Raw genomic sequence first — 11,214 nt, forward strand, 5'->3', positions numbered from 1 at the left:
GCCGGTGAGAGCCAGGAGGGGGAGGGTTGCTCAGTGCCCGGGGTGCAACAGGATGCTGTCGGTCGCCAATATGGCGAGGCACCAGAGGGCGTGCCTGGTGTGGGACCCTGGGGGGGGGCAAGTCCCTGACGGGGATCGACGGCCCGGAAACGGAACGAAACGACAGATGGTTCAGCATCCAGAGCATCGAGGGAAGGCAAGTTGTCAATAGCGTCCAGCGCTTCCTGCGGGACGTTGTTAACATTGGAGTAAAGGTCGAAATTGTGTTCAATCCACCTACCCAACTGTTCGGTCCTGCTGGAGATAAGCTCACCCGACCTGGACCTCAACAGAGCCGTCCTCGCCACTGGTCTCCCAGTTGCTCGCTTGATCCTCTCGTACATGCCTCTAACATTGCCAGAGTCTGAGGCCCGCTGAATGCTGTCCGACAGCTGCAGCCAGTAGTTGTTTGCGCAGCGGCGAGCCACTTGTTGGGCCCGCTTCCGAGCCGCTCTCAATACCTGTAGGTTCCGCTGGCTTGGATAACTTTGATATTTAAGCATTGCTCTTCTTTTGCTGCTGATGGCAGGTTCCAACTCACCGATGTTGGCCCCAAACCAGTCAGCACTATTTCACTCCTTTATGCCATTGGCCAAGATAGCAGCATTATAGGTGGCGCTGCGGAGAGAGCACCGTCCACCGACTGCGCGCTCTGCTCGTTCGGCAGGGAGCAGCTCCGCAAGATGCTCGACTAAATTTGATTTCTTGCAGGACAGGATGCCTTGCTGGTATCAATTCTCGGCTGGCATTTTCTATTGAGGGTGTGTAATTTTTTTTTGTTTAATCTTGATGTTAGATACGACCAAAGAGTGGTCAGTATCGCAGTCGGCGCTGTGGTATACTCTTATGTTTCGCACGCTGTTCAAAGAGCCGCGGCGTGTGTTAATTAGGTCCAGCTGGTGCCAGTTCTTCGATCTGGGATGTTTCCAGGGTGCCCTGTAGCATAGTTTGTTCTGGAAGAACGTATTTGTCACGCACAAGTTGTGGTGGCAGCAGAATTCCAGCAATCTCTGGCCGTTTTCATTCATTTTCCCGATGCCGTGATGACCCAGCACTTCAGGACAAGACTCGTGGTCTGTCCCAACTCTGGCGTTAAAGTCGCCCACGAGGTATATATGCTTCTACATTGGGATCCAGTCGATGGTATTCGCCATGAGTTCGTAGAACCTATCCTTGGTCTCAGGCGGTGCTTGGAGCGTTGGTGCGTAGACACAAATGATGTTTGCAAAACCAGCCGAGGTTGAAAGACGTAGGGTGAGGATTGTCTCCGTGCCACCATGTGGGGGCTCAATCGTGCGGAACAGGGTGTTCCTGACGGCAAAACCAACTCCATGCTCCTTCACATCCCCGATACCTCTCCCCTGCCAGAAGAAAGTGTAGTGTTCCTCTTTTAGAGAGCCATCTTCAGGGAGTCGAGTTTCCTGCAGCGCTGCTATATCCATGTTTAGTCTATGTAGCTCCCTGTCAATCTCTGCGGTCTTGCGAAAGTCTGAAATGACACGGAGGTCATCGGAAAGGCCAGTGCGCATTGTACGCACGTTCCAACTTGAGATTCGAAGTGTGGAGACTCCATCTGCTGATGCGGTACAATGACTCCCCCACCGTCGAAGTCAACCCCCGGAGTCCAACTCTACGCCAGTTGAGCGAGGACTTATAGCCCGTTAGTTATCGTAGTTATCGTCTCCCGTCGGTGCTCACACACTGGACAAGCGTCACAAGCGTGACCTCTCAGGGGCACAAGCCTGTGCGGAAGTATGGAGATCATGCGCTGCCCAAACAACAGGATCTCCCCTTCGGTCGTGCCGACTGGGTCCAAGGTAATGCAAGCATTACGTTTGGAGCCGACTTGACTGCAGGAGTTCCCGGGAGGACGTCCAAGTTGACATCCAGCCGCCTTATTGACGCCGACTCCAGATTTGTCCTCGAGGTTTACTCCTGAAGCCTTTCCTGCGTGTAGGTGTAGCCGCAAGGCAGCGGAGTTTTTTTTTAAATCAGGGTTTTCCTTCCCCTAGATGAGCAGTCATTCTTGACTAACGAGCCTCATCTACCCGGAAACAATCACTGCGTGTATTGAAAATAGAGAACTGAACTGTACATATGCGTCTTTTGATAATAGTAGTAAATTACTTGGGCGATTGCATGACCTCGGTTCCGGACATTTATGTAGGACCTTCGAAAGTGAGCCACTGGTAGAGGCGAGCCTTGGCTAGCAAAGTCCCGCTGTGGCCACTCCGTAGAACTGACTCTGAAAAAGCGAAAAACCATCCTATCTTCAGCTACTTAGGCTGCCAAAGAAAACACAATTTAGCCGCCACGCACCGTTGCCCGAGGATTTCACTGCCAGGCGGTGAGGGGAGGCGGCAGAAGTACTTCCGTTTTCACGGTTTACTTAGCCGCGCGTTGGCCAGCCAGTAGTGACGTGGGAGTGACGAGTGTCACCTAGGGTGGAATATCCGAAAAGTTGACTGGGATGGAGTTCAATAAAAACGGATGGAGTTCAGTTACTTATTTCATAAGTAGCGCGATTAAAATGCAGTAAAATGCAGTTGCACAGTGAAACGTGGTAAGGGAACAGTGAAAATCCCAGTCAAGTCAGTTCAGTCAGTTTACCAACACGGAAAACCAACCATCCAATGTAATTTATTAGTGGAACCAGATGAAATCTTTCCTGCCGTCGTAATTTCACTGTTTCACTCCAGTATATTTCCATAAGGCGATCACTCCAGTATATTTCATAAGAACACTTCATTTAACACACACTTCAGCCCTGGTCCTGCCAGTTTCACTCCAGTATATTTCATCAAACACTTCATTTCAAACACAATGAAAAAAGCTTTGATTTAATTATTAATCTTAGGGCCGTAGCCCACTTAAAACGTGTTGAAGGCTCTGTGGAAGATCAGTAAAACGTGGTAAAGGGAAAGGGTAAATTCATATCATATATCATATATTTAATATATATATTTCTTCTCAATAGTACTCACACTTATATAAATATAGAACAATCACCTCTTGTCTACTCTGAACGAATGGACCCGCCTGCTGGACGAAAGGGAGCCAGTAGATGCAGGGTACCTCGATTTTGCCAAGGCATTTGACAGTGTCCCACATGAGCGGCTGTTGCGTAAAGTGAAGTCTTTGGGAATTGAGAGTAAAGTACTCAAATGGATCTGAAAATTTCCAGCAAGGAGATGACAACGTGTCAGTATTAATGGGACCGTATCAGACTGGGCTTCAGTGCGCAGCGGCGTGCCACATAGCGTTCTCTCACAAAGCGCAGCGGCGTGCCACAAAGCGCTCTCTGGCCTATTTTATTCGTTGCGTTTATAAACGATCTGCCAGGAAAAAACTGTGTCTAGCGTTTGCTCGATGTATGCTGACGACACAAAAGTTTATAATACAGTGAGGAATACGTCGCAAAAAGCACAGTTGTAATGTGATCTCGACAGTTTGGTTGACTGGACTGATAAGTGGCAGCTACGGTTTAATGCTGGCAAATGTAAGTTAACCCACCTTGGCAAGGTACAGGGTGCGGCGTGGGAACTTACTCTTTTAAAAAAATCACAAAGTAAAAAGTATTAAAGATAGCGTTTTAATTCTTTCTTTTTTACAAAGAGCTACATTTAAAGTTTCGTTGGGTTTACTTACAAGTTTAATTCTTGAATATTACATCTTGTAGGTGACCTCCATGCTGTTCAAATCGACTTGCAGCCGAGACGTGGCCATGACATATGAATAAGGGTTTTAACCCATAGAATACCCATAGAATAAGGGTTTTCAAGCCAAACCCATGGTTTAAAACCATAGAAAAAGGGTTTTAAAGCCAAACCCATGGTTTAGGCATGGTTAAAGCCAAACCGGAAAACTGTATATTTTCAATTTAAAATCTTCATTATTGGTAATTTAGGGGTTTTAACGTAGTCACACGTTACTATTTAACATATTCACAGGCAGTGAGTTAAATTGTCAGTTTATGCAACCCTCATTTCATAAGGCACCATTTATCAGTTATTGGGCGCTGTCGCTTACAAATCCGAGTTCACTCATATATATGAAGTGGTCATATTGTCCAAATAGTGACACACTTTCTGCAGGTAGCACTGAAACGTACTTATGCCGGCAAAACTGAGTCAAGAAGGCCCACACAAGGGCAAGAAGTGCATCACTATTTGTACTAAGTCGTCGATTTCTCTGAGTGTTCCTGATAAGCCTTTCAAGATAACGTCACCTCACAAGTAACATCAGATACTTGCATGTCAGACGCAAGGCAGACATGCAAGGCAGTAAATTAAATCTCAAAATAAATGATGGTTACTTAACTTCTTCTAATTAAAATCCGCAAAAAAAGGCCACTAATATCAGGCAATGTAAATTACATATGAAGATATTTTCACATTGTTTATTCCCCTTTCGGTTTTTGAAATTAAAAATTAAACACGTTGACTCCGAACGAAATGTATTTCTCCAGGACGAAGTGGTACATAATTCAGGGTTTCCATATGGCCTAGAAACGGCAAAGTCAGCGAACACAAATAGGCCAATAATGGCTTATAACTCAATATATACTAGTATATTTGTAGGTTCCGGTGTATGAAATTGTATTTCTTTTTTTTTAATTTAATTAGGAAGTATCCCTATCATAAATTTTAGCCGGCCAACTCAATTGAAAAAACTAAATCGCGGAACTTTCCCCGGAAAAAGACCGTCTGGCAACAACGTTTCATAATTGTACAAAAAATGAAATAATAGTACAAGATGAGGCAATCAAAGTCAACGTGTTAAATTCTGAAGGTAATTTTTCAAGAAATTAAGTGCACGGAGAAGAATCAGCGCTCATAGCGCCAGCATGAATATGCGCCTTCAGTGACTTCCATGACTAAAATATTTATTTCCTGTTTATACGAATACTGGAGCGATTGGGGGAACCTCTCTTCTGTAACTAATTGGAAATATGAATTAGTGGGAAGATGCATGCTGATGTCAAAAATCGGTGCTTCAGTTCCCAATACAACCATTTTGTGACGCGTTATCAATGATTGTTCCTAATTTTGCAATTTCAGGAAGTATTTTATGGAATGAAAAACTAGTGTTATTGTAGATGTACAGAGTACAGGGAAATTGGCTTGCACACAGTACAAGTTTCAGTAGTTTATACGAGATATACATCCAATAAGCACCACGTTTCATTGTCTACGTGCAAGTATTAAACAAAGAAGGGGTTTATTTAAGCGTCTCCGCCTCTCGCCTGATTTAGGATTAAGGGAGGTTACAATAAACTTTATTTACGCAGTAGTATCGTAACTTATAGGTTGATTCGAGTGAAACGAGATGCTTTTTCTTGGAAGAAAGAAGTGATGTCGACCAAATAAGTGTTTTAGACCAACAGATGCTGGATCCCTTACTATCACTCAGGAAGCTTGAGTGAAGTGTGCCTATAATATTGTTGGACATCACTCAATAGTAGTTCCATGAAACTTTTAAACTTTTCACAAGATGACAAGTGCGACGATGGAGTGCGACGTTTGTAACGAGAAATTTGACTCGGGCAACCACAAGCCTCTTTGCCTGACCTGCGGCCACACCTTTTGCTTATCTTGCATTACAAATTTATTGAAACACCCTGGAACCCGAAATTGCCCACAATGTAGAAAACAATTTCCCCAACATATTGATCAAATGATGGTCAACTACGCATTGATTCCTTCAGAAAACACGACGCGCCCACATCCTCCGAGCTCACAGTCAGAGGCTCGATGCCCCCATCATGGGAAGGCGCTGGATTACCTGTGCGTGGACTGCATGGAACTCGTGTGCTTCACGTGCACCAGGAGCACGCACGTTGCGCACAAAATTGAGGTGATAGACGACCTTCTTAGAGAGGATAAATTTTTGAACTCATGGTCGAAAATACAGACCACAATACACGATAAACTCGTTCGTGTGAATAACTTAGTCTCCGTATCAGACGATATTTTGAGTTTGATTTATGAAATGAAGACTGAATTTGAAGGATGGAAGGATTCGCTGCTGGCCCAAAAAATCTCAACAGAGCAAGACTTCCAGGCCTGGGGTGCCTTGGCCACCGGTGTGGTTGAGAATAGGCGACATGAATGCAAGGAAATTCTTTGCCGTCTAAAGTTGAAACCTCAAGAAAATATGGCGATACCAGCGATCAAAGCGAGGTTGTCTGCAGCATTGAAGAAATGTGATTCGTTACAGGTGAGCGGAATGACATATTTGAGGTGTAAATGTAGTTAGAATACAGAGCAGGAGTCTGCGCTGATTTGAGTTACGTAACCTGCAGGTTACAGCAGGTTTAGAGCAGGATCGGGCATGCTTGTCTCATACCAGCAGGTTTGAAACTCTTAGGGTATTGCCAAAAAATGATCAATCTTACATCTTTATCAAAATATGAATGCTGTAAAAGCGGATACTTCAAGCACCATTATTGTGCTGCGCTCGTTTATTTGGGCATTTATATGTTAAGTGTTTCTCAGATTTAAATTTTAGATTCAAGGGCCTGCTGTTAAGGCGACGGTGCGACAGTGCGCCGGCTCTGGCGCGGCCGTGCTGCGAGTGCGAAACGACCTTCAGGCGACGCCACCGCAAGGCGCGACTGCGGGTGCGACTCCTCGAACATTCCAGGCTCCTGGGCCGGTGAGTCATCGCTCAGAGAATGAGGGTCCATGTACAAGTAACGTAAAACTTATCACTCCTGCGTGGATCTTCCTGACCCAGTTTTTCCCAGCAACAAGCCTGAAGCCGTGCTACAATAATCCATTCATATTCTGAGTTTGTGCACCTATTTTCATGGTGCGCTACTCGGCGAATACATTGTGATATAAAAGATTTCGGGATGGCCATATATAGCGATAAAAATTACCCCCATATGATTCTCAACACTGATTGTCTTCTACGATTGATTCGTGTTTATTTCCTCCTTGCTGGTTTAATACTGACAATAATTTTGTGTTGTTTTGATTCCGAAAAAATACTTTACTCATTTCAATTTATACGAGAACGATAAATAGATCTAATGGATTTTCAAGAAAAAGGGAATAAAAGCAAGATTCAGGAGAAAATACCTATTGAGATTATTTCACATTCGACAGGAAGCGCAAACTATTACAGGGTCCACAATATTTATAGCAACGGATGTTTGCTATGTAAAAATATATTAGTTTCTAGGAGACTTTTCTTTTGTAATGAAGCTTAATATCATCTATTAATTCTTCAATTTTATATTGCAGAAGTTTAAGGAGTCTAAATTTACTATTACTTATGGCAGTAGATAGAAATGCAATTGTAACCCTTCATGAAAAGGGCGAGAGTAATTCAGTCATTGCAAAAAAGCTCCAAATTGGTCGTTAAACTGTGTGGAAGGTGGTAAAAAATTCAATGAAACTGGTGAAATATGCAATCGACCTGGTCAAGGAAGGAAACGAAGTGTCCGAACAAAACAATTGGTCAAAAACACGAGGGAGAAGTTGAGGAGAAACCCTCATCGCTCAGCTGCAAAATTGGCTGCAGAAGCAGGAATCAGTCAGACATCAATGCGTAGTGTCCTCAAAGATGACCTCAAAACCTCCCCCTTACAAGATGCAAACAAGGCATGAACTAACAGACCGGCATGAACGAATGAGGATCGAAAGATTCCAGCACATTCTGGACCTCATTGAGGATGGCACGCTGCCCAATTAACTTGATGTTCAGTGACGAGAAAAAATTTACATTGAACAGAGCGTTACCCGTCAAAATGACAAAGTTTGGAGTCGGGATGGATCTGTGGCAACCAGAACAGCAAAACGACATCAAAATCCCATGTCCGTGATGGTTTGGGCCGCGATAATCGCCACTGGGAGGTCCCCTCGTTTTTGTCCCCTCAGGAGTGAAATTGAACAGTCAGCGATACATTTCGGACATTTTGGAAACTGTGTTGTTACCTTGGGCCCGTAAACACTACATCGGCTAACTATGGAGTTTTCAATAAGACTCTGCCCCATAACATGGCTCAAACATGACCCAAAACTGGATTCAGGGTCAGATCGCAGCGTTCATTAGCAAAATGAATAGCCCTTAAGAAGCCCTGATTTGAATCCTCTCGACTTTTCTGTGTGGGCTATTTTAGAGAGTAGGGTCTGCAGAACACATCATGATTCTTTGGATAGTTTGAAGTCTAAATTGACACGAGAATGGGACTTGATCCCTCAAGAAATGCTGCGTGTCTCCTGTGAAGCTTTCCCGCGTAGATTGGAGGCCGCCATTAAAAATAAGGATGGTCATATTGAAATATGTCTGAGAATTGTTCAAGTAATTCTAGGCAACTAGCTCATCCAATAAAAAACAATGCACCTGTTTGTTTCATTGAGAAATAAAAAAAAACATGCATTTCCATAAATATGGCGGTCCCTGTACTTCGTATTTAAATTAGGAAACTTTAGAAGGCTGAAGGCTGTAGCAAGCGTACGAAAAAGAAACGTTCATAAAGCTTCATTTGAAGCGGGGAATTGATGACTTTCATATGCCTAACAAACGTTTTTTTTAAACAATATACTTTTTCTACTTTTGTAAACCCATTCATGTTACTGAATAACCAATATTGCTTATAGAATTACTCATCGTCTATATAAGTAACAATATTTAAATTTTCCCTGGAATTTCCAGACATATGAGCGCGGTGTGCCTTGGACAGTCACCAGGTGGGATGAAGGACAGCGAGCTGTCATCAGGCTGTGCAACAACATCAAGCCCAGTCGCCTCGTGGTGCTGTCCACCCACACCCGCCCCATTTCGGGCCTGGGGGAGCTGGTCACCCACCTCGCCGACCACCATACTGGCGACATCAGCGTGCTGCCCCTGGACTCCTTCTGGAGGCCGGCAGGACAGTCGGATGGAGGCATGGGAGCCATCATCAACAATTTAAGGTACATTGGTCAATAGAATGACAATTCCAAAAATAATCGCAATATGACCGTGTGGAAATGATGCTAAAATGCCCACTATTTATAAGCTTTCACTGGCATTATATGAGATCGTTGCAAGGAGGCTTGGGTGAGGAACCTTTTCTCGCGAATAAATTCAATTAATGATCATGAAATCAGCAAAAGAAAATAATACCAAAAATCATAATTATACGAATCACAAAAACGTAAAACGAATGCAAATAGAGTACGTATCATATTGTTGGCATCCGTCCATCTCGAGAGATGATGGTGTGCACCCCGTCCGTCATCGCACAACACGCTGTCGGCAGCGCCTCGAGTGGCTCGCCAGGCCGATTCGGGCATGGCAGTCACGACCGCAGTTGGCGCAAATGAAGCCCGACGGTGCGACGATGTTCCTTGTCTGCTGTCTGGCTTTCCGGAGACGGCGCTTGTTTTCAAGCTCTCGGCTGCGCGGCTCCTCACCCCTCCGGACTCCCACCCGAACGGCCGCCGCCAACCGCAGCGGTCGACAGCAAGCCGCTCCCAGGTTAGGGGGTCGATGAATGCTGTTCTGAGGCTGCGCTTGCAGACGTCTTTGAAGCGCAAAGCCGGACGGCCGGTCGGGCGCGCACCCGCAGCTCGTTCCCCGTAGAGCAAGGCCTTGGGAATGCGACCATCCTGCATGCGATGCTCGTGACCGAGCCACAGGAGACGGCGCTGGTACAGGAGGAAATGCATGCTCATTGTGCCGGCTTGTTCCAAAACAGCTGTGTTTGTGACCCTGTCCTCACATGTGATGCGGCGGAGGCAGCGAAGGTGGAAGCACTCTAGACGGTTTTCCTGTTTAGCGTATGTGGTCCAGGTTTCGCTGCCGTACAGAAGGGTACTAGTGACGCGTGCATGATACACTTTCAGCTTAGTGTGGAGCGACAACCGCCTGTTGGACTTTCGTTCTGTCTGGCCATCACACTTGGCGCTTTTGCAATCCTCTTGTCGATCTCGCTATCGAGCGACAGGTTGTTGTTGATTGTGGAGCCCAGGTAGCTGAAACGCTCGGCAACTTCGAGCTGATTACCGTCAATGGAGATAGATGGGGCACGACAACATTCTGACCCATAACATTTGTTTTCCTGATGTTGATTGTCAGGCCAAACTCCCTGCAGGCGTGAGAGAAGCAGCCCATCAGCTTTTGCAGATCCTCCTCGGCGTTATCAGCAAAGAGCAACTCACTGATGAGGACAGCGCGGACCTTTGTTCTTGCTCTCAAACGAGCCAAGTTGAATTGTTTGCCATCGCTTCTGGTATGTAAAAAGATGCCCTCAGTTGAGTCTCTGAACGCGAACTTGAGCAGCACTGAGAAGAAGATGCCGAAGAGAGTAGGGGCCAGGATACAGCCCTGCTTTACTCCGCTTTTGATACTAAAAGGCTCTGAGGTAATGCCATCATGGCTGACTACGCCCTGCATGTCGTTTTGGAAGGAAGAGATGATGCTGAGGACACGGGGAGGGGCAACCTATCTTCCTCAGCAGCAAGAACGGACCTCTCCGGCTGACAAGATTAAACGCCTTTGTCAGGTCGATGAAGGCAATGTACAAAGGCCTTCGCTGCTCACGACCCTTCTCCTGCAGCTGGCGTAATGAGAAAATCATGTCTGATGTGCTCCTCTGGGCCCTGAAACCGCACTGGGATTCCGGGTAAACGCGATCAGCGAGGGCTTGCAGGCGACCGACCACCACACGGGCGAATACCTTGCCCACAATGCTGAGTAGCGATATCCCTCTATAGTTGTTGCAGTCGCTACGATCGCCTTTGTTTTTGTACAAAGTGATAATCTTTGCGTCGCGCATGTCTTGCGGTACCTGGCCCTCCCTCCAGCAGAGACACAAGAGCTCGTGTAGGGGGCCAAGTAAGGTCCGCTTGCCACTTTTGATGACCTCTGGGGGTATTCCATCTTCTCCAGCTGCCTTCCCACAGGGGAGGATGACGATGGCTTTGTTTAGCTCTTCGACAGATGGTTCACCTTGCTCGGTGGTTCGCCTCCTGTGGCGCAAGGGGGACTCGCCCGGGGCCGGCAGCTGTTGGCCCCTGGAGCGGCAAAGGATCCACCAGGGGGCGGGGGGCAATGTGGGGTCAAGCCGCAAGGGGAGATGCCCAACACCCCCCCGCTCACAGCAGAGGAAGAAGGGAGTAGCCGCCCCGGACCCCTCTTTAAANTCCGATTTTACGCAAATAGTGAAATTTCGGATCGATT

General features: G+C 46.2%; 1 protein-coding gene across 1 annotated transcript; it reads left to right on the forward strand.

The window, feature by feature from the left end:
• Nucleotides 1-5,099: 5,099 nt before the first annotated feature.
• LOC125178563 (E3 ubiquitin-protein ligase TRIM11-like) lies at nucleotides 5,100-8,979 on the forward strand. The gene is made up of 3 exons (XM_047882617.1): nucleotides 5,100-6,258; nucleotides 6,550-6,696; nucleotides 8,704-8,979. Exons 1-3 carry the CDS (start codon nucleotides 5,533-5,535, stop codon nucleotides 8,977-8,979), a joined length of 1,149 nt encoding a protein of 382 aa, XP_047738573.1. The 5' UTR covers nucleotides 5,100-5,532.
• Nucleotides 8,980-11,214: the final 2,235 nt, after the last annotated feature.

Source organism: Hyalella azteca, unplaced genomic scaffold (genome assembly GCF_000764305.2).
Source record: "Hyalella azteca isolate HAZT.00-mixed unplaced genomic scaffold, Hazt_2.0.2 contig1444, whole genome shotgun sequence".
Classification (NCBI taxonomy): Eukaryota; Metazoa; Arthropoda; class Malacostraca; order Amphipoda; family Hyalellidae; genus Hyalella; species Hyalella azteca.